Source organism: Brachionichthys hirsutus, chromosome 7, assembly GCF_040956055.1.
Source record: "Brachionichthys hirsutus isolate HB-005 chromosome 7, CSIRO-AGI_Bhir_v1, whole genome shotgun sequence".
NCBI lineage: Eukaryota > Metazoa > Chordata > Actinopteri > Lophiiformes > Brachionichthyidae > Brachionichthys > Brachionichthys hirsutus.
Genome location: NC_090903.1, coordinates 10,356,178 through 10,378,504, shown reverse-complemented (window position 1 = coordinate 10,378,504; position 22,327 = coordinate 10,356,178). Strand labels below are relative to the sequence as shown.

Here is a 22,327-nt window from a genome sequence, read left to right as displayed (position 1 = left end):
TTTCAGTACATATTTTAATCTAATTTTGACACGATGAAACAAAGAAGAGCTCAGCTTGCCTTACAAGATTTAAAATGAAATGACAGGATATTGGTTCAAGCTCACCAAAGGTGGTTTCACTTCATGGGAAAGTTCTGTGAGAGTTGCAAATGTGAGCATAACATACATCTCCAGCCAGGATATCCAGAGCCTTGTAAAATTCCAGGCAGTAATTCTGGTAAAGCCTGCCTGTGTTTACTCAACAGCATTGCCTCATCATCCAGGGCTCCCATGGAACCACTGGCCCAAACTTGCAATTAGTAGCCAGACTTTGACAGTTATTAACGATGCCATCGAGGAAGGAAATTGCAAATAGGCTTTCCTTCCACAGAACGTCACAGCCACCGTTTATTATGTCAGACGTTCTCAATCCACAAGTTCTCCAGCTTTCCAGCCAATTGGAAAAGAGGCATTAAATAAGATTTACAAGATGAAACACACCGTAATCGGCTATTTAGTGTGAACATTGATTTTCAAACTATTGATCAAGACCCTTAAAATGACTTGGTGGTGTGCATCAGATGGTGTCTGCAATAGTGAAAGTACAAAGGGAGAGTATTGTATTTATTTAATCTTCATTAATTACTACAGAATAAATATTTTAACAAGTCACTTGTTTCAAGAGGCTTCACGTGATCACATGTTACAGCATATATCTGCTTCATAATTAGTTCTCTTGAAAAAAGAAAAGCAACATCTTCTGGGTCATCTGAATCAAAGCACTCTCTTGAAGATGAGTGTTGTCACGGTGTTGCCCGTCTTCCCTCCGAATTGGAAACTTGGTGTCGGCAACTCCTGCTCAAACTCAAATCCTGTGAGGCGACACAAAGGAAATGCACAGGCTACGTACCGTGCATTATGCAAACTACTATAACACTACATTTCGCATTAAACTCAGGAGCCAAGAATCTTTTCCGACGAAATGTAGCTACAGAGGGCGAGGAAAAGCGAGTCAAACCGACTGCTTCAAAAACAAGATTTAATAGAACCTGTCAAAATAAAATGAGGTGACATGCAGGTCATTTTAGGACTTCCCCTTACCTTCGCTCAATTTTTCTAGCAGCTGCTCTTTTGTCCAGTTACAGGAAGTGATAGCAAAGAGTCCTTTGTCCTTAAGAGCGTCCCTCAAAGATTGGACATACAGTTTTTTGCTATTCTTGGCGTTGTCCGGGTTCAAGCTTATTGCATCAAAGGTTCCTTTGTCAACGCAGACATCAAAATCCTTAAGTTCCCCTGGACAGTTTAAGAAATCCATCTCCTGAAATATAGAAAACGACAGAAAAATCAACCCTGCTGCACCTGCACTACAAGGTACAAAATGGATTCTACCACTCTTTAAATGTGGGGTAAAGTACACAACACTATTACCGAAGAAACGCATCAGTTTCAGCCAAAGCGACTTCTATTATACGTCACAGGTTAAACTTTAAATATAAATTGCAAATGCAGGCATGGAAGCAGTAAATTCTCCAGAGGCAGCTTCCTTTCTATACCACTGAGGGCAGATCGGATCGCGGACAAATCAAGAACTACAGATTCACAATGGAAATGTGTGTTTTATAAAAGATTTAAAGGAATTTTAATGAGCTGAAATGCTTCAAATTCCACTTCAGACTCTATTCAAGTCACTCCATTTGGTGTTACTGAAAGAATTTGCAGAATCCCATCACACCACTTCTCTCTCACGTATTCACACACAACCGCCGCACTGTCAATGTCCAGCTACGGTCAATATTGACTTCAGCGGAAGGTTTGCTGGCCAAGGAAAAGCATTTACACACACACACACACCGCATTACAGGTGTGTGGCGCATAGAAAGCATATGCAACTACATTAGGAAAACCCATTCATCACATCCTTTAAGCCGCAGCCGACATTTACAACGACTTTTTCTTGCTTATATGTGTCCGCACGCGCTAAATCTGGCACAATTCATTGGATTTTTTTGAACGTTGACTCTCGATGTTGGGCAGGCTTCCATCACTTTCCATGCCTGATTCTTATCCGAGTCTCCCGTTTTCATCCAACACTCCAAAGGTCCAGATTGGTATGCAGCATCCTGAAAGCTTTATTGTACACTGACATTTGAGAATGAAGAGGAATTGTTGGGTGCAGCAATCATGCACACAATACAATAACCCCTGTGGATGGTAAATGTGAATTGTGATGACAATACAATATTTTTGAAGGACAAAGAGAAATGAACTCACTTTTACGGCAATATCCGTCAAATCCTCCATCCGGAGAACATTTCTGGACAATTCTATAGACGCTGGAGAATAATCTATACCAGTCAGATTCCTGTATCCATGTTTAGCCTGGAAACAAACAAATGTGCAACTAATTTAAAAAGGAAATTCAGCAATTTAGGAGGTAGGCTTTCATTTTAACAAACAACTGAAATAAGCGATTATGTTTCACAGTACTGTATGAACTGCCTGCCTGAACGGTTTTGGTTTTAATACAGCACAGCTTTGTCCTAGTTTTTCTTCGGGAAAACAGACGTTGGTTGTCTGCAAGCCTTTTGCAGTGTGCTGCATTAATGCTAATCTATTCATCTCCGACTGCTGCTTCCCATAACGGGCCAGTCTCAGAGGCTTCTGCCAACCAGTTTGGTCTTGATATGCACCCCTTTATTCTCAAAGGGGTTGCTAACTGGTGACTGTCCAGACCGAAACCCAACAGAGAATGCTACTCAAACCATGACCTTTTTTTTTTGCAGTGTTTGCTGCTGCAATATCTTCCACTTCTTAACATTAGCGGACTTTCTACTGCTCAGTCAGAGGTGGAGAATGTATTCTGGGATGAATTTGACATCTGAGCTCTGAGGACAGTGCTCTTGAGCATCGATACACAGCTCAAAATGTGACTCATCCACTCGAGGAGAGTGAATAGATTAAGAGCTTCATTAAATGTAGATATCTTCATAGATGCGTTTAAACAAAAATGAATGTAGGATACCCACACACACACACACACACACACACACACACACACACACACACACAGATCACAGAGGTGTCTTTCAACTAGTTCAGAAATTCGGTGATGGAAATTTAGCCATTTAACAGCAACAATTTTCTTTTACTTAACTTTGCCATAAACAATTTAATTATTTAATATCAAAATGTTGCATAAAATACTTCCTATTATTTGATTTTTTAAATCTAAACAGAATGTTAGAACAAGGAACTGAGAACAAATAAAAAGGCTCAGATTTGACACATGACCCCTAGTGGTATTTATCGCGTCCTGCAGATTGAGGGTAGTGATATTCTGAGATTGAGATTAGACCTCTGGCTGCCATTTGTCATTTATTACGGTGACCTGACCGATTTAAATGTAGCCATGAAACAAAAAATAACAAGTGTACCAGTTCAACTAAAAAGGCTGCATTTCCCGTGCCGATGTCAAGAATGGCAGCATTTTGTGGAACGCCAGCCTGTTCCATCCATCGCAGGACACGATTCACGCTTTCCTCACCGAACCTTAGAAAAAAAGTAAACACGCAGACTTCATTATCGAGCCAATACATTGCCAAATAAATTATGACACGTTGGCACGCCGTAGATATGCACTTGGTTTATTAGTATTACCATATCTCTCCGACATCCCCGATGTCTTTAAATGTCTCTAGATCTTTCTGGTAAACATCCTCCCAACTGCAAAAAAAGAAAAAAGAAAGAAAGAACTTTTAGCGACAATTTGTCACGTAAATGTTGTAATTAAATCGTTACTAAAGTATCTCTACGAACGTCACACATGTAACTGGACTCGGCTGCTTTACTGAATGTCCAAAAACAACGAACGTGCTAAAACAAATACTTGAAAGACTTAACCTCATTTAATCGTCGTAGCTTCGCGTTAGCAACAAAGCTAATGGAGGACGGCGCTTACTATTCCTTCGTTCCGAGTTTTGAAGGTGCAAAATCGGCGTCATTTAAGTCATTATCCTCGTCTGTGACCGAATTGTTGACGCTGCCACATGAGTTTTGCGTATGAGCCTCCATGCTGGATTGGAGTTTATCATCGAGTCGTCACCGCATACAACTCCCAGAAGACACTGCGTTTGAGGAACGTGCTTCGCGACCGCAGGGGGGCATCGGGGATTGATAGCGATGTTTCCAACATGGCGGCATCCATTTCAGGTTATACTTTTAGCTCTATATGTTATCACAGCGCCAACAGCGACTCGGATCATGTGAGTATTTAGGATCCTACCGACGGACCGTTGCGCAGCGGCTGTTTACACATTCCTGGTTCGGCAATTGGCCTCTGAATTAATCAGCGCCATTAGTTTGTGTTGTTTTCCCAGTGTCATCATCTCACTGGCTAGCTAGTGTTGGTTCCGTCTATTTGCCGGCACGTATAAGGAAATGAGACTGCAGCTACAGTAATATTAAGTCATTAATGATGATGATGATGATGATGATAATACAGCCCGGATATGAAGCATTTATCTCTATCTGTAGCTACGGCCAGGCACACACTTAGACGGGAAAGATATGGGAAAGACTAATAGAAAAGTTTGGCTTCCAGGAAATACTCAGCAGTTAGCAACTTAGCCTATTAGCTAAGTTACTAAGTCTAAGTCGCTTTCGCATTTCAGTCTTGCTGATATCGACAGGAACAAACCTGCTGTTTGATGTTTGAAGTATGTCCGTCATCAAAATATGGAGCTAACTGAAAATGTCTTTGAGGAAATGTTAATACCGGGTTTCTCCTTTAAGCATTGATATATAATAATAGCCTGTTAGCTGCATAGCTAGTTGTGTTTGCATTTGCCGTCTAACAAAAAAAACAACTACATACGTAATCATAATATTGTTTATTAAATGCTGGTATTTCTTACCAGCATTTGTTAAAAGAAAATCTGTATAGACATGCATTAATTAGGATGACGTCAGCGCTGTTTACGTGTTATTTCCTCGTGACAAGATTTTAAAGTTGATCTGGACAGGCGGTTGGTTGATTACTAGTTCGCCTTCATTCCTGACGCAGAGGAAGGAAACGGCGTCTTTTACCAGCTGCTGTCATTTGTAATTTATGTTTTTACAAAGAAGTAAGCGTAATGTAATTCTGGGGCAGTATTGATTATCATTCTGTGCTCGAAATAATTTACTGCTCTTCTGTATGCAATCAGTCAGTTAGAGTCTCCACATAAAGACATTTGTCTGTCCTTTTGTCTGTGTACAATACTGTAGGCCTGCAGTAAAGTATTTTGTTTTCTAAATCAATCTTTATTAAGTCCATTTTTTTTTTTATCCAATAATCCCTTAATACATTAAAAATTCAATTGAAACTCCTCAGAGGAATTTTCAAACGTTTATTTTTTGGTGGACGAACAGTCTCAAATCCAAATATATTTTGAATTTTCTATGTACGTTTTATAACGGAGGCGATGGAAAGAGGAATGGAGTAGGGATCATCGTGAAGGAAGAGTTTGAGCAGAGGGTTCTAGAGGTGAATCGAGTGTCGGATGGACTGATGAGTATGAAGCTGGAGGCGGACGGTGTCATGTTGAACATTGTTAGTACGCTCCACAGGTAGGATGTGAGTTAGCGGAGAAGGAGAAGTTCTGGAACGGGTGGAGGAAAGTACAAGCCATGATGGACGGCTTAGAGACGGTCGCTCTGAGGAAAAGACAGGAGGCGGAGCTAGAAGTGGTGGAGATGAAGATGCTGAGGTTCTCCTTGGGAGTGGCCAGGTTGGATAGGATTAGGAATGAGGCAATAAGAAGGACAGTGAGGGTTAGATGTTTTGGAGACGAGGTCAGAGAGACCAGACTTTGATGGTTTGGACATGTCCAGAGGAGAGACAGGGACGATATCGGTAGAAGGATGCTGAGGATGGAACTGCCAGGGAACAGGGCCAGAGGTCGACCCAGGAGAAGATACATGGACATAGTGAGGGAGGACATGAGAGTGGCTGGTGTTGGGGAGGACGATGCAAAGGACAGGGTGAAGTGGAGAAGGTTGATTTGCTGTAGTGAGCCATCACGGGACAAGCTGAAAGTACAGTAGTAGTAGATACGTGACTTAATGTTGTAACTTAATGCTATAACCAGTTTTCATGTCTTTGAACAGGAGGGCTTCCTATTAGGAGACGTAAGGCAAGAAGAGACGATCAGCATTAGTGACACACAAATCAACAGTGCAGAGTTGCTCCAGGTAGTAGGTAAGCCCAGAAAAAAAGCCCAACAAAAACGGTGATGTTTTAAGCATGACTGTACATGATGGATCACAGCGACAGCCCTCCGACGGAAGCGTTGTTTATTCTAATGGAAAGTCTGCATTCTCCACTGCAACCACATGAATTGTTTGTCAACAGCACCATGTAGTCATTTTGCATCTTTTCAAATGGATGCAATTTATCATAACCTTGTTATGATAAGGCCACTGCTTATCCATAGCCCAGCCATTCATCATTATGTGGAGGGCTCACATTTTGACGGCATTAAGTAAATCTTGCTTGTTCCAACACTTCCCAGCCTTGACATGACGACACGTTTTCTTACCTGTGATATAAAACGCCTGCATTCATGATGGGAACTTTAGTATTTGCATGTGTATTGATCTATAATTATTTGTTTTCAACAGAAATCCATAACCATGATCCTTGTGCACAGTTGTTTAGGTAAGAAATGATCTTTTATTTCTCACACAGCAACGGTTATGATCAAATAACCGTAAAGTATTGTGCATAGCGTCGATGTACTCCACTCACGGTCATCACTTGGTATAAAGAATATTCACAAATACTGCCAAAATCAGTGAACGAGAGAAGCGCACTTGGAGCACTCGCACCATGCACTCGCCTATTTAGCGCCAGCATCTGGAAGCGTGCTCGCGCGCTCGTATCTCAAAGCCAAATATTGCTCGTATCTCGGAACAGTCGTATGTCGAGGTATTACTGTATTTGTTTTGGAAAGTTGTAAATGCATTGATAATTTTTATTGCGCATCACTTACCTTGAAATCGATTATAACGCCCTGCATTGATTTGGCGTGAATGACCACTTTTAAATAAGCATGTCGAGGCAGAGGAGGAACATGATGTGTTTTTTCCCCCGTCATCAGCTTTTATGACTACGCAGGCAAAATCAATGAAGAAAGCCTCAACAGCATTCTTAAGGACAGGCGGAAAGTGAGTGAATTTGTCTTTTTTTTTGTTTTGTCCTTCTTCTTCATTGTAAATTCAACAAACTATGCTGTGGCAAATGACGTATAATTTCGGCGATGCCTTCCTGTTTCCTTTAAATCTACAGTATTCAAAAATTAAATCCCAAGAAAACATAGATTTACATTTTAGATTTGCAAACCAATGACAAAATTCCTACTTAGCGAGTCCTCACCGAATTGAATTTGAGTTTGTTATTAAATCTTTTCCCCCCCAGGCTGTCATTGGTTGGTACCGGTTCCGGAGAAACACCCAGCAGCAGATGTCGTTCAGGGAACAGCTCATCCACAAACAGCTGACTCAGCTGCTTGCTGTGCCCGACCTCGTCTTCCTTCTCTTCAGCTTCATCTCCACCGCCAACAGTTCCACGCACGCCTTGGAATATGTGCTGTTCAGACCCAACCACAGGTAAGAATGTACGTTAATAATAACACGTTGATCAACAGAGACAAATCGGTGTGTGCGCCACACATCCGGCGCCGAACATTGTTACCTCCCGATGAGTTCACGCAAGAGTTACCAAGTCCCTCGCGAACGGGCTGCAGTGAGGAGGACTAGATCTCATTTTGGCACCGCGATTATTTTTTTTATTCAAATATTTCATGACTCATTTACAGAATTGTATGAACTACAGAACGGCTATAATAATGTTCTTGAAGGTTTGAATTTGACGATGCTAATTGTCATTTCCACTCAGTAGGTACAACCAGAGGATAACCCTCACGATCCCAAACCTCGGCAACACCAGCCAGCAGGAATACAAAGTCTCCTCAGTGCCCAACACCTCACTCAACTACACCCAAGTCATCAAAGAGCATGGGTACGTTTTTATAGTCCCGTTTTTGACAGGCGTGGAGTTTTTTCAGCCGCTTGTTTGCACACGCGTGCTCAAACATTACCTTCGGGGCATAACGTACGCAGCTTTCTCCCCACCCCTCTCTTTGTGTCCAAACTCGACCCACTTTTTCTGTCGTAGAAGAGCTGCGTTAGCTCAACCTTTCTCTCCGGTTTCTGACTAGCTCGCTCTATTCCCTTCCCAGTTTATTTGCCTCATATTTCTGAAAGCATGTTTGACCTTTTTGCTTTGAAAGAAGAGACATCCGGCGCACCGCTTTTGTCAATTTGGATGACGAAACTGGGTGGAGTCTCTATTTTGTTGCTGTCTGCCGGGTCCTCAATAGTGTAATCATATATGCGTTATCTACTTGCAGGGCGGAATTCTTTGACAAAGATGGTGTGATGAAGGATATCAGAACAATATTCCAAGTCTACAGTGCGCTACAAGACAAAGTGCAGGTGCGTAAAGGAGAGCTGGTGCGCTTTTAAGACGTGAAAGTATCCCCTCAATTAAGTTCTTAAAGCATTTTTGTTTTTTTACCTGTTTGCCTCTTTTTCAGGCGGTGTGTGGAGAGGTGGATCAAAGTGAACGGTGGAAGGAGAAAATTCAAGAGGATGTAAAGAAACTCAAACAACAAATTGCTCTCAGGAAACGCAAGGCAGCAGAAGAGGAGAGGAGTACGTACTTGATGTGGATTCTGTAAACTTGAATTACATCATTCGATTTCTAATGTGTGATGGATAAATGTGTCAAGGATTCCCATACTTGAATTTATTAGTTGTGGCTGCCAGACATTGATTATGTTTTAATTTCTGTTACGGAAGCAGCAGCAGCAGCCGCAGTACGTTTAGCTCGATATATCTTTTTTGTCTTTATTGTTTGTTTGTTTTTATCTAAGGCGGCAGCCCTATTTGTGAAAGCTGATAGCTGATTGTTTGGCCAGTATAGCGATTCTATAATATGCTCTCCTTTATCAAGATTGAAGAAACAGAACGGCACAGTGGACACGCTTATTTCTGCTGTCTTAGGGAGTTTCGAGTTTCTTCATAAGTGCTGCCTGTGAACTGGTCTTCAAACGATAATGTATTCTTTAATATATTTTCAGTTGATGGATATAACCAGCCGGGAAACAACGATTCAGACATTTTAAACTATGGTTGTGTGGCACTTCAGTTCATTTGATCCCTTTCTCTCAGGACCTTTTGACTTATTTAGTCATTGAATTCAATGATAGATAAATAGATTGATAGAATGAATGTCGTTTCTTGAGATTTTTATGTTGTACTTTTAACAGTTGTGTCTTCCTTTGTTTTCAACAGGACTCAGCGAGGCCCAAAATGCAGACTCCCGTTCTACTCCAGAGGAGGACAGAGATCCTTCTGAGGCTTCCCCTCTTTCCAGGATAAATCTCCAGACACCCTCTGCCCCGGAGCGGCCCAGTACCTCACCTAACCCACCACCTTATGCTGACCTCTTGTCCCAGGATGACTCTTTGCTCTCCTCTTCTTCCCCACCAACCAGTGCTGCTCTACTGCCTCGACCCCAGGCTGTGGGTTCTCCGGGACACCCGACCCCTGGCCCACTGGGGATGGGCCTGGGTCTCGGGTTGGGCTCGGGTGTCAGCTTGAATCCTGTCGCCACTCCCAGCAGCAACCCATACCTTGGCAATGGTGACGGATCGAGCTCTGACTCGTTAGACAGACAAGCCGCAGGACAGGAGGATGACGAGGATGACGAAGATGAGGACAGTAGCGAATATGAGAACTTAGTGAGTGAAACTGCTCATCTGCCAATGGCCTCTGCTAGCGTTTTAGCGCAGGGCCGAGCGGCTGCTCTTGGCCCTGACGGGGACGCTCGTGGCTCACAGGCCACATAGTACCGGTAACATGCAGGGTGTTCATGGGACACAGATAAGTGACGCACCTTGAGAGGTGGGCATCTCAAGCAATCAATGAGACGAAGGTAGACGAATGAGTGCCAGTCCTGAAAGTGAGAGGCAGGTGAGGTCTGACTATTCTTGTCTTGATTTGAGTGTTGTTTTAATTGGAACGTTTCTAGACTTTTCAGGCTTATCAGGTGGGAAAATGTACCCTGTATTATTATTTTTTTTCATTTTACCCCCCCCCCCCCTTCTTTTTGGAATGGTGTCAGTTTTGGGTATTTAAGAGTGGATGTGTCTGATCTGTCGGGGTTGGAGGTGTGAATTTATTTTCAATCAAGGGCAGCCATGTCTTCTCACTCATGCACTATGTTTTATTTTTTTTCTGTCATCTTGTTTTTTGTTTTTTTTTCCTTACAAGCCGTTTCAGGAATGTAATTTGGAGAATATTACGCAGCCTTCAAATAAGTTTGAAAATGAATTAGGCAAATGGTTAACGTAGTATTTTCTTAAAAAGAGATTTGATGCTGGAATTTCTTTAACATGCACATTTGTCATTTTGATATTTTTTTTCTTTCCCATTGTCCATAGTTATAATTAAGTAATCTCGCAATTATGTATTTAAATCATTTCAGAATTGATTGACAAAAAATTATCTGTCACTTCTATAGGGGCTATATATATATATAAATGTGAGTTTTTCTGCACTTAACAAAATGTAATGTTTCTTTTTTGAATGTGCTACACCAATGCTGTCACTTTGTGCTTGTAGACCTCTTTGATCCACCTGAGTCCAACTCGGTTCATCTTTGTGTGTTACTTGGGGGTTCACAGGGCAATGTATTAAACTAAAGCTTTACTAATCAGAATCTTAACGTTCATATTTTACTGCTGCAACACAGAGTGCTATCTTCCTCAATGCTGGCTGTCTCCACCGTGATTATTTAACTGCTTGCTGACTGTTCACCAACTTGTTCTGTATTTTTCAATCATTAGAGAAGTGAATTGCAACATCGGGAATAGAGCAATCACACTCCTGTCTTTGCACATTTGAAAGCAAACCATTTATTTTCACATGGTTGGGTAAATGTTATGGGAATGGACCTGGATGATGTGATTAAAACATCATGAACTTCCTTTAGTATACAGTGCCTTCTAGTCGGGGGGGACATTTCTATCTCTAAACGGAACACATTCACAACCACGGACAGACATTTGCACTCACATGGACAAAGTTTGGCGTGCTCAGTCGGTTGCGCACAGTTTGGAAATTAAAATATATTGTGGTTGGAGAAGCTTCGCCTTTGGAACAAGCTGCTTTATTTTCATGAATTTGTGGGTTTTTTTTTTTTTTGCTTTAGGGCCCTTTTTGTTTGCCCTGGTGCACCCCTTACCGGGAACTGGCACCTAAAATGATACTCGATAATTGGCCAAAGTAACGTATTCACAAATTCTAAAATGTAATATTGTAGTGTGATTTCCCTTCACTACTGGAATATAAGGAAATACATGGTGATTGTTTTGGAGATAAAGACTGGGGGGGGGGGGGGGGGGGGGTTAATAAAGGAGACATGCATATATATGATAATGATTTCCTTTTGTTTTCCTGAGGTAAATTAAGCAGCACTTACAATGTGCATGCATATTTTTTTATGCAAGTCAGTTTTATATGGCGATCAGAACCTCTCTCAAGTCAGGTCAATTTTTCAACTTCAAATGACGTGTAAAGAGCTGAATCTCGTATTTCCTTTTGATATTCATTTCCACAACCAAACACTGGTGCGTGTGAGGATGACGTCACATTGGAGTGGGACTTTTCCTTTGCTGTGAACGAGTTAAATCCTCACGCAATGCTTTCATCTCGAAAGATGCTAAATCATGTAATTCACACTTGCTCTTCCTCACGCTGTGCACAGACTCATTGCAGCAGGTCGCGTATTGCTGCAGACGAGACGGCTTACTGCAGCATTTTAACGATGACATCATCCGCTGTTCCTTTTGAAGGGGGATACCACGTGGTGTGTTTGCAGGAATACAACGATCCGCGACCGACGTATCTAAAATAATACCAATCGTTATTATTATTATTATAGTTGTTATTGTTAGAAACTGGCACCGTGTACTTGAAGAGGACTTGCTGTGTAATTTGAACCCGTTTTGCTTTTGATAGACCCTTTTAATAGTTCAGACGAGGAGTCGTGGATTCTGATTGGTTGATGCTTTGTGTATCCATTGGTAGTAACCAATCAGCGTCGCTGGCAGATCCAGGTTAATGTAACGCGGCCCGGAGCGCCGCTCTCTCCTCGGAGTGTATTTTAGTTTTCGTCCTGCCTCGGCTGCTCCCCTTCCCCTGCGCCGCCATTAGAGCCCATCAACTCGGTGTTTGGAAGTCGACAAAGGGCAAAAATGGTCTAAACCATCAAAACATACGGCGAGTGACGGGACTGGGGGGCGGGGGGGGGGATGTCTGCACCTTCTACTGCCAACTAAACGGGGGCACCGGAGAAGTGAGAGAAGAAGCCTCGAGCTCGAGTTCGGGTTGGAGCGGGCTCCTCCGGTCCGGAGGGGGGGGGGGGGGAGTCTGTTTGTTCTGCCTGCCGGGGAAAACCGAGGAGTGTAAACGCAGCGAAAGCAGGAGGTAAGCTAGCCGAGCGTTAGCCGAGCGTTAGCCGACCTTGTTGCATAGTTCGGGGGGGGGGGGGGGGGGGGGGGTCAACATAATCCCGTCATATTAGCGCGCTGCCTGCTAGCTTGGCAGTCATTCCTGCCTGGTAACCGGACGTGTGTCGCTGTAAACACAGCCGAACCGACTCCGTCGTCCGAGCCGCCGCAGCCACGGAGCGTTAACTTCGTCTTTGTTTTTGTCTCGTAAGTATTTCTCTTCTTCCCCCCCCCCCCCCCGGAGTGTCGCACTTTTGTTTACAGCACTCAGGTTCTCGTGTTGCAGTAAACAGGCTCCGTTTCAGTCGTTACGCGTCTCCTTCTTGCTGGTGTCTGGTTTCAAAATGGACTTTCTCTCCTGTTATATCCGGATCTCTTTTTAGGGGGGGGGGGGGCAAGTATCTTATTGTGTGAGTTTAATGTCAGGGGGGGGGGGGTCAGGGTCAGTTTGGCCAAATGTTCGGGCTTCAGCTCGTTGCTCCAAAGCATTGCCCCAGGGGCGAAAGTTAGACCGTTTTTAACCGGGGGGCTCTTGCCCCCACCAACATGGAGACTTTCAATGTATTTACGGAAGTGACGTCAAGATCTACCCGGCTTGTTGCAGTGGAACAAGGGCATGTTCTAAAGTAAATAAAAGGCTTTCACATTCACGTCTGAAGCAAAATGGAGATTCCGCTTTGGCTTGAATCGGGGGTTTAATTTTAACGAAGGCGGATTCTGCTCAAAAGCAGCGTTACGACCAGGAATACAAATATTATGGCAGGTAGAAGTAGAATATATATTTTTAAACCTTTCTTCAAAGTTTTCTTCTCGTGACGATTTAATGTTTCTTATCTCATGTAGGCAGATTCACTGTTTATTAGGCGTAGCGTAAAGAGCTAACGTTAAACGGCCCGCTCCTTTTTATTTGTCCCCTAGCGTGCTGCTTGATCTCCGTAAGAGTGGATCTGCCTCCGAACGGCAGGAAGCCGCCCTCGGCGGCGGTGCGACGATGACCGAGCCGGTCGCCAAGTGGGCCTGTGAATACTGCACGTACGAGAACTGGCCGTCGGCCATCAAGTGCACCATGTGTCGCGCTCAGAGGCCCAGCAGGGGCGCCATCATTACCGAGGAGCCCTTCAAGAGCGGTCCTGCTCTGGATGCCGGTCTGCACCGGTGGGACCCTGCGGACCTGAGCAACAGCCCGCCCCAGGGGGGCTCCGGCCTGCTCATATGCCCGGACTCCAGTGCCCGACCCCGCGTCCGAATCGCCGATGTACCCGAGACGAGCAGCAAGTGGTCGTGTCACGTGTGCACCTACCTTAACTGGCCAAGGGCCGTCCGTTGCACCCAGTGCCTGTGCCAGAGGCATCAGGGCCAGCAACAGCACGGGGCACCCCGACAAGGGCATCCGTGCTGCCCCACAGAATCACCCCAGACCTCGGGCTGTGGGCGCCGCCCGGCTCCCCCGGCCTCCGCCGTGGACCCCTGCGAGGAGTACAACGACCGTAACAGGCTGAACACGCACGCGCAGCACTGGGCCTGCGCCGCCTGCACTTACGAAAACTGGGCCGAGGCGCTCGACTGCGTGTTCTGCGACCGCCCGAAGCCGAACGGTCTGCTGGCCGAACCCATCCGACTGGCATCAGAGCCCGAAAGCGGGCGGCCTCCCTCGGAAGTGAATCAACAGGACTGGGACAGCGGGGGGGGGGGCCTTGGGCAAGGAGTCGGGACCGTGTCGGGCGGACCGGGGGGGTGCAGCGGCGGTCAGAGGAAGTCACCCCCGACCCCAAAGCGAGACCCGGAGGTGAACATGGACTTTCAGAGGATCGAGTTGGCGTCGGGGGCCGGGGTGGCGAGCAAAGAGGAGCTGGAGGTGGATTTCAAGAAGCTGAAGCAGATTAAGAACCGGATGAGAAGGACTGACTGGCTTTTCCTCAACGCTTGTGTCGGTGAGTTTCGAGAATGTGCACGTTTTTTCATCGTGTGCTCAGATTTATGTCTCCTGCATCGTATCGGCTCTCATCCCTACCCCTTTTGCTTTTCATTTATCGGGTGTTTGTGCGTGTTTTCTCTCCTGTCTTATTGATCGACGTTTTCTATCCTGATGCTTTGAAGTCTTCCCTGGTCTTCCTTTATGTTTCCCTCTTCAAGCTTCACCATTTTGTGTATCCTCGGGCCAGATTTTCGACACACCCAGCAGAAAACGGCCAACACCTTTTCCCACGCTCCGAGTTTTATTCTCCTTTCCGTTGTTTCAAAGGACGGCATTCTTATCGGGGGCATGTTTCCTTCCAATTAGGCAGGTCCCACATCTCATTAAGGCACAAGCACTCCCCACTAACTGCAGACTCATCTGCATATTTAAACTTGTGCTACTAGTCCCCCCCCCCCCCATCCAGAGGGATGCCATGAAATCCCCTGCATTGCACATCTTCACTGCGTGTGTGTGTGTGTGTGTGTGTGTGTGGATGCACACTTACTGTACTTGTCTGGTGAATACGGCGTGTGAGGGAGGATGAATATTACGAGTGACGCTTTTTTCCCCCCGTCTCTCTCTCTCTCACACCATTGTCTCACTCTCTCCTGCCGTGCTTCACTCCCACTCCCACGTCAGTCTTTTTTATGTGGATCTATCTTGGCACAAATTTGACCGATATAATTTATATACTTTACATCCTCCTGCATTTCCTGAAGCCAAAGAATCAGCGTTGTGTTACTATTTGCCGCCACGTTCATTGCGTGTGCGTTACTACTAAAGATTTTGACTTGGCGCCTGGACGTGGCTGTAAAATGTACTTTATTCCGTTTTTAACAGAACTCAAATGTGTTTTTTTTCCCTGTACGTGTTTATGCAGCTCAAAATCTGCTGCTAGTAAATGACGGGAGAATTGGATCCACCCAGGTGTGTTTCAGACAGTATCTGGAATCATCCGGTGATAATTTGCACATATTTGATATCATTTTAGAACATATTACCAGCTGAATGAGGTCTGACCCATGTACGGCCTCACAGGGACATAGAGGCGAGTGAGGCTGCTGTGTTGCTAGGCAGGTTTCCCTGTCGCTGACATGTAGACGTTAGTATGTGTAAACAGTGGCCTCAAAGTTCTCCTACACCCTCTGCACTAAAAATACACGACCCGTGTAACAGAGAAAAGAAGGTATGGATATATTTCTCTTGGACAACAGCACATGACTGGGGGGGGGGGGGGGGGGCGCCCCGAGACTGCATGTTTTTATTTGTCTGTTAAACCCATATGTTTACCTGTTTATCAATTCATTTGTCGTGTGAGACATAAACTAAACTGCTAATCGTTTATTTGGTTTCTCTGTGGTTCACAGGCGCTGTTAATTCACTAAAAGCGTGCTTAAATGAAAATGACTTCAGTGCTTCTGTTCTTCAGTGTTTTTATTCCGTTTTCTCGTAACAATGATTTATTTATTCTTCACCTGAAAGGTGTCGTCGAGGGCGACCTGGCAGCTGTGGAGGCTTACAAGTCATCGGGAGGTGATATAGCCAGGCAGCTAACGTCGGACGAGGTGCGCCTGTTAAATCGACCCTCGGCCTTCGACGACGGTTTCACGCTGGTTCACCTCGCCATCCGCTTCCAGAGACAGGACATGCTGGCCGTGTTGCTCACGGAGGTCAGTGCAGGTGCTACGTTAGCTTCTGCCGTAGCCGCCAAAAAGCTGCAGATTCAACGTTAGCCTCGTCACAAATAGGATGCCGGAGCTAGCTGTACGCTAACAGATGATCTCTGCTATAGTGTGTGTGTGTGTGTGTGTGTGTGTGTGCTGAGGTTGTTTGCAGCTGTGATCCCAGATTATCTGCACACACACACACACACACACACACACACACCTCTCCCCGCTCTGTGCCTAGATTGTCTTTTCTGTTTTTCCCCACGGGGTCAGACAGCATCTGCGGGCTAACGCCCCAAAAATGCACGAAAGCTGAAGCCGCTCGCACGTCAAACACAGAATCGTTTCTCTTTCCTGTTGTCCCAGAGGCAGCTGAGATTCTGTGCACAAAATGAGAATTTGATCGATCGAGTATTCGGGATCCATTTGAGCTGCGAGATATTCTGAAGATTGGAATCCATTCGAATGAAATTATTTCTGTTCTGTAGGAAACCTCGGGTTTTCAAACACGCACACGTCATGTCCTTCTTTCTGTACGCTGACGTTCTGCTCCGCCTGCAGGTCTCCCAGCAGGCAGCTAAGTGTATCCCAGCCATGGTGTGTCCCGAGCTGACGGAGCAGATCCGCCGCGAGGTCGCCGCCTCTCTCCACCAGCGCAAGGGAGACTTCGCCTGCTACTTCCTCACTGATCTGGTGACCTTCACTCTGCCAGCAGGTCAGCAGACGACAAACACGACAACAAACTGTACGTTGTGTGTTTGGTTCCAGGGGGAGAAGCCCAGTCTGGCCGACCCCCCCCCCCCCACACACACACACACACACACCACCACTGTGTGACAGAACGATCTGCTTGTTTACTTGTTGTTGAGATTCCGAGGGGACATAATGCTACGGTTGTCTGTCCCCAACTGCCAGAAGACGTAGGTCCTGACCTCCGAGCATTGTTCTTGCACACAGACAGACGAGCCCCCCCGCTATGGCTGCCCTCCGTTCACAACAAAGATATATTTAGACGGTTTTGCCAGTCCAATCGCATTCATTGACTTCTAGTTGTTGTTGTTGTTGTGCCCTATAAAGCTTTTATTGCTCAGCTCGCTGCTGCTAGCTGCGCTAACGTTTTCTTTTTCCTATGCTGTGTTTGAGGACATTCTGGACACTCTTAGAAATGTCTTCTCAGAGTCGATGCATTCATTTATTTCTGCTGAAGAATGAGCTCGTGTTCAGTGAAGCGCTCTGAGCGTGCAGCTCAGCCAGCGGCTGCTGTGGGAGGAGCTAAACGAGATGCGTTCAGGCTGGAGCGAACCACAAAGGGGCAAATAAAATAACTCCTCTCTTGATTCTGCGGCGCTCTTCTTTTTTCCGTCGTTGTCTTCCAGACATCGAGGACTTGCCGCCTGCCGTTCAGGAGAAACTCTTCGATGAGGTGCTCGACCGAGACGTGCAAAAAGGTGAACTATTTACCGGCGGCTTGGTGACTCTCACTCGTGCTGCGTGTTTAAATAAAGTTCACGTTTCTGAGGGAGGAAGAGTCCAGGCAGAGGGCAGGAAGCAGGACGGTAGCAGCTATTCCTCACACGTTCCCACTTCCGACCGGAATGCTGAGCTGCCGTATCGAGGCGGAGGCCGTGTGGGCTTTAAGAACGGGTCTTTAAATTTCTGATGGCGTGCAAGGAAAACGGGGCCGGAAATAATGACAAGGAAGATCATTCCTGTCCAAAAATAATTGTATTTAATTGTCAAATCAACAGAGCACAAATACATCTGACTGCTTTATCATCCCAATAAAAAACCTTCAGCTGTACACGACGTAGTATTTCTCTGCGAGGTCACATGGTTTGTACGACTGACAGATGAACGCAGCCTTTTCTTCCTCCGGTCTCCACCAGAGCTCGAAGAGGAGTCTCCCATCATCAACTGGTCCCTGGAGCTGGGGAGCAGGCTGGACAGCCGTCTCTACGCCCTGTGGAACCGCACCGCCGGCGACTGTCTGCTCGACTCGGTGCTGCAGGCCACGTGGGGCATCTACGACAAAGACTCGGTTCTCCGCAAGACCCTCCACGACTGCTTGCACGACTGCTCGCACTGGTGAGCCCCCCCCCCCCCGGGAGCACAGATTATGCTCGGTGTGTTGTACTCCTTCTGTGTATGAACAGCAAGGACGTGCATCCAGTCTCAGGTGTGTTCAGGAGCCTGATGGTGCAATACACCACGCCAGGACAAACAGTGTGTGTGCGTGTGTGCGTGTGTGTGTGTGTGTGTGTGTGTGTGCGTGTGTGTGTGTGCGTTTGTGTGTGCGTTCTGCAGGTTTTACACTCGCTGGAAGGAGTGGGAGTCGTGGTATTCCCAGAGCTTCGGCCTGCACTTCTCGCTGCGTGAGGAGCAGTGGCAGGAAGACTGGGCCTTCATCCTTTCCCTGGCCAGTCAGGTACAGCAAACGTGCGCTTTAAGCGCTCGGTGCGTTTAGCGTGTGTGACACGGGGAGGAGGTACGACGAGTGCGTCCTGCGTGTCGTCAGAAACGTCTCCCTGCTTACTCGCTCCCTCTGAGCGGATTGTTTTCACCTCCGGGTGTGAAATGGCGTTCTGTCGTGTTTGCCACGCCCGCCCGCCGCCGATGGTTCTCTAACCGCTCTGTCTCCTTGTGTGTCTTCTTTTGCAGCCGGGATCCAGCTTGGAGCAGACCCACATTTTTGTTCTCGCGCACATACTTCGTAGGCCCATTATCGTCTACGGGGTGAAGTATTACAAAAGTTTCCGAGGCGAAACGCTCGGCTACACCCGGTTTCAAGGTGAGCGCTCGGCTCCGCGGCCGCCGCGCTGCTGCCTCTGTCAGATATCCGGCTCCGTTCCAGCAGGACGGGAGGACGAGACGTTCTCTGCCGGAGCGCTGCAGCAGGCATAAATGGCTGTTTACGCCGTGCTGCGCTCGAGTGTGTTCCGTCCAGGCGGTATCTCAGTGCTGTGTGACTCAACGTAACATAAACACAACGAAAACACCACGGGGGCACATTTAGAAACGTACGGTGATGCCGGGAAGCGACACAGACACACACACACACACACACACACACACACGCACACACAAGCTATATTTGAACCGTACGTAAACCATCACAGCCTGTCAAACAGTCCTCCGAGGGTTCTGCGCTCATGGGTTGAGTTCGGCTGCCGAGTGGCGCCGCACAGAGGATGATGATGTAAAACACGTAGGAGGAGGCGCACACACGGGGGCGTCTGTAGGGAAAGGAGGGGGCCAAAGCGAACCAGTTAAAATATGCAGGTCACAGGGAGACCCGGGTCCGGTTCTGTGTCCTGGAACTGAGGACAGTATGACGTTTAAAATCCGCTCCACCCTGACCGACTACAACATCAAAATACTTCACTAATAATACTGAAATGTTTGTTTTGGGGGGGTCGTTATAATTATAAATCAGTTAAATATTATAATTATTATATATAACACGAGTCATGCAGCCTGAGTCCTTTGACTTTTAAAGCGTTAATACTTTTTGCAGATGTAATATTTTTTTGTGCTCATTTGTAATGGAGTATTTAGCCGGAGTGTGTTTTTTTAATATTGTGTGTAAAGATTCTCTTCGTTTTATATCAGACGGAAAGGAGAAAAATCAAGAAATGACTCTGCAGATTGCAGAACTCTAGATCTTAAAAGATGAAGGGAAGTCGGATTCTTCATCGACTCTGTTTTGTCCAATAGTTTTTTTTTGTTTTTTTCTAGTCTTTCTCCCTTGATCAAAGCATGAAATGAACCTCCAGCGGTTCCTCAAACGGAGTAATTGGCTTGTCGTGTATCACAGAAACCAGCAATGACCAAAGAGGGAACCTTTAAAGTGGCCGCTTAAAATGCTTTGAAGCGTTCACAGAAAGTCTTATTTTTTATATTATTATTATTTAGAAAGCACCTTGCTGTATGCAGATATTAAAGTCCCCCCCCCCTGCAGGTGTGTACTTGCCCCTCTTGTGGGAGCAGAGTTTCTGCTGGAAGAGCCCCATCGCCCTGGGCTACACGCGGGGACACTTCTCGGCCCTGGTTGCCATGGAGAACGACGGCTTTGACAATCGTGGCGCGGGCGCCAACCTCAACACGGACGATGACGTCACCGTGACGTTCCTGCCGCTGGTGGACAGCGAGAGGAAGCTGCTCCACGTTCACTTCCTCTCAGCGCAGGAAGTGAGCACCGCCACAGATTTATTATTTCTCATTTTTAATTTGACCTTTGTTGTAATCTGGCGCCCCCTAACGGCCGCCTTTGGTTCTCCTCCAGATGGGGAATGAAGAGCAACAGGAGAAGCTGCTGCGAGAGTGGTTGGACTGCTGCGTGACGGAGGGAGGGGTTCTTGTGGCCCTCCAGAAAAGCTCCCGCCGCCGCAACCACCCCCTCGTCACCCAGATGGTGGAGAAGTGGCTGGACGGCTACCGGCAGATCCGCCCCTGTGCCTCTTTGTCTGACGGCGAGGAGGAGGAAGAGGACGATGACGAGTGACGAGACCCGGGGGACGGGACTCCTTCCCCTTTCCTGACACGGATAAACTGTGACCACCTTCAGGAGAGGACCGAGAACCACAAGCCCCGCCCTGAACACACTGAACTCAGAAACACCTTCGACACCGAAGGCCGCCGGATTCCACCGCCGCACAGCAGAGAACGACGGCAAACGACTTTTCGACCTCCAAAACGCAAAGGAAAGAGAATCTCCATCCGTAGACGTTAAATGCGTGAAGAACGATACCAGCAGCGACTCTTTATATCTGCTCGGCGTGGGCGGCGACGGAAGCACACACCCAAATGGATGTTCCCGTTCGTCGTTTCAGCGGCGGCTTCTTTAGTTTTTAGTTTTTGAATGGGCGGGGAAGAAGCCGACGTGTGTCGTTACCTTTAGACAAGCAGAGATTGTGTAATAATGACTTCAGTTCTTAACGAGCACTACATATTTATTAAATCATTTCTATTCAAGGTCGTATATATGAAGCTCTCGGGATCGTTGACTCTCGCCGCATTCATGTTGAGCACACAAACATCCATTTTGGGCTTTTGGGTTGACTTTTTGTTTGGACTGATTGAATTGAGATGTGTGTGTGTTTTAGTCAATTTTCTTTTCTTATGATTTTATTCTATATATTTATTGTTTGGAAATATTTTTGGCGCGAATAAGAGCATTTTGTATATATTTCTCTCCTTTTTTTTTGGTGGTTTTTCGTTATTCTTTGAATCTCGATGAAGAAAAGCGTTGCACGGAAACACTCGATGCGAGGACGGAACCAATCACGTTTTACTTTGCGTTGCTCTGTGCGATTCTGTACCTCGTCTGGATGCCTGAAATCTGGTGCTTTTTATTTGTTAGTGGGGAAACATTCATTGTCAACCTAATCCCAAGAAGTTGTCTTCTTTTGTTTTATTCCATTTGATTTCAAAGTTCACCCTCACGGTACACGCTAGTTCCTCTCCGCTGTCTTTGTGTGAAACCATCTTTAAGTTTCCGATAAAGCTCGTAGCTGCAGACGGCAACATCTTAAACCAAAGCTGACAAACTAATTGTCATTAGTTGTTGTTTTTTTGCTTTGAATGTTTGCATTTAGTCTTTCCTTGCCCCTGCGTACTGCAACCTGTCCTGTTTCAGCATCACCCTGTATGTTGCTTTGTATTTGAGAGTGTAAAGCAAAGAACAGGCAAAACAAATAAAAACCCTTTTGAACGTCCAACTAAACCGTTTCTTGGTAGAATCTTTAGAAAAATACAAATGCATCTGAAAAAAAAAAAGCGGATTTCTTTTCTTCCCCCAATCATTTAATTCAAACAGTGAACCTTAAACAGATCAACAATCCATAAATATAAACGTGTTTTTCTACGACACCGCTTTACCGAAATGTCTGATGTTGACGTAAACTTGAAAATGCTGCTTTAGAGGATTATTTGCATCCCTTAAATGTCGCAGAGAGCCAAAGACCAATCGGAACAGTAAGTTGTATTGGTTCCAGCTGCACTGTAATGCTATATGTTCACCTTGTACAAGAAACAAATACAAATACTCACACTAAAAACCAAACGATCCGCTAGCAGCCATCTCTCGCTAACGTTGTGGGGGCTAAATG

The 22,327-nt window shown here is 45.9% G+C and overlaps 3 protein-coding genes across 6 annotated transcripts; 2 read left to right on the top strand and 1 right to left on the bottom strand.

Annotated features, from left to right (window-relative positions):
- Positions 1 to 592: 592 nt before the first annotated feature.
- eef1akmt2 (EEF1A lysine methyltransferase 2) lies at positions 593 to 4,065 on the bottom strand. Of its 2 annotated transcripts, none has more exons than XM_068741276.1 (6): positions 3,938 to 4,065; positions 3,637 to 3,702; positions 3,414 to 3,528; positions 2,251 to 2,358; positions 1,081 to 1,297; positions 593 to 881 (listed from the first exon to the last, which is right to left on the bottom strand). In XM_068741276.1, the coding sequence occupies exons 1-6, from the start codon at positions 4,048 to 4,050 to the stop codon at positions 754 to 756; spliced, it is 747 nt and encodes a 248-aa protein (XP_068597377.1). In that variant the 5' UTR covers positions 4,051 to 4,065; the 3' UTR covers positions 593 to 753. The 2 variants fall into 2 exon arrangements, with proteins under 2 accessions (XP_068597377.1, XP_068597378.1); XM_068741277.1 differs by having other exon boundaries at positions 593 to 851.
- A 104-nt stretch (positions 4,066 to 4,169) lies between these two features.
- On the top strand, positions 4,170 to 10,804 carry abraxas2 (abraxas 2, BRISC complex subunit). Its single transcript, XM_068740956.1, has 9 exons — positions 4,170 to 4,241; positions 6,127 to 6,217; positions 6,640 to 6,676; positions 7,119 to 7,185; positions 7,436 to 7,626; positions 7,916 to 8,038; positions 8,430 to 8,514; positions 8,616 to 8,733; positions 9,376 to 10,804. The coding sequence occupies exons 1-9, from the start codon at positions 4,170 to 4,172 to the stop codon at positions 9,930 to 9,932; spliced, it is 1,341 nt and encodes a 446-aa protein (XP_068597057.1). The 3' UTR covers positions 9,933 to 10,804.
- A 1,399-nt stretch (positions 10,805 to 12,203) lies between these two features.
- zranb1b (zinc finger, RAN-binding domain containing 1b) lies at positions 12,204 to 21,942 on the top strand. Of its 3 annotated transcripts, none has more exons than XM_068740925.1 (10): positions 12,204 to 12,573; positions 13,515 to 14,527; positions 16,036 to 16,223; positions 16,782 to 16,935; positions 17,597 to 17,668; positions 18,107 to 18,305; positions 18,525 to 18,645; positions 18,879 to 19,008; positions 20,179 to 20,408; positions 20,503 to 21,942. In XM_068740925.1, the coding sequence occupies exons 2-10, from the start codon at positions 13,588 to 13,590 to the stop codon at positions 20,719 to 20,721; spliced, it is 2,253 nt and encodes a 750-aa protein (XP_068597026.1). In that variant the 5' UTR covers positions 12,204 to 12,573; positions 13,515 to 13,587; the 3' UTR covers positions 20,722 to 21,942. The 3 variants fall into 3 exon arrangements, with proteins under 3 accessions (XP_068597026.1, XP_068597028.1, XP_068597027.1); XM_068740926.1 differs by lacking the exon at positions 12,204 to 12,573 and adding an exon at positions 12,723 to 12,803; XM_068740927.1 differs by lacking the exon at positions 17,597 to 17,668.
- The last annotated feature ends 385 nt before the right edge of the window (positions 21,943 to 22,327 follow it).

Bases quoted from the DNA above. Each gene is read 5' to 3' on its own strand.
- eef1akmt2 (XM_068741276.1), bottom strand. From the start codon at position 4,050: ATGGAGGCTCATACGCAAAACTCATGTGGCAGCGTCAACAATTCGGTC. The intron at 1,298-2,250 runs GTGAGTTCATTT...TCTATATTTCAG, and splicing joins TGACGGATATTGCCGTAAAA to GAGATGGATTTCTTAAACTG. The intron at 882-1,080 runs GTAAGGGGAAGT...CACGGTACGTAG, and splicing joins GCTAGAAAAATTGAGCGAAG to CCTGTGCATTTCCTTTGTGT.
- abraxas2 (XM_068740956.1), top strand. From the start codon at position 4,170: ATGGCGGCATCCATTTCAGGTTATACTTTTAGCTCTATATGTTATCAC. The intron at 7,186-7,435 runs GTGAGTGAATTT...TTTCCCCCCCAG, and splicing joins TTCTTAAGGACAGGCGGAAA to GCTGTCATTGGTTGGTACCG. The intron at 7,627-7,915 runs GTAAGAATGTAC...ATTTCCACTCAG, and splicing joins CTGTTCAGACCCAACCACAG to TAGGTACAACCAGAGGATAA.
- zranb1b (XM_068740925.1), top strand. From the start codon at position 13,588: ATGACCGAGCCGGTCGCCAAGTGGGCCTGTGAATACTGCACGTACGAG. The intron at 18,646-18,878 runs GTACAGCAAACG...CTTCTTTTGCAG, and splicing joins TCCTTTCCCTGGCCAGTCAG to CCGGGATCCAGCTTGGAGCA. The intron at 20,409-20,502 runs GTGAGCACCGCC...GTTCTCCTCCAG, and splicing joins ACTTCCTCTCAGCGCAGGAA to ATGGGGAATGAAGAGCAACA.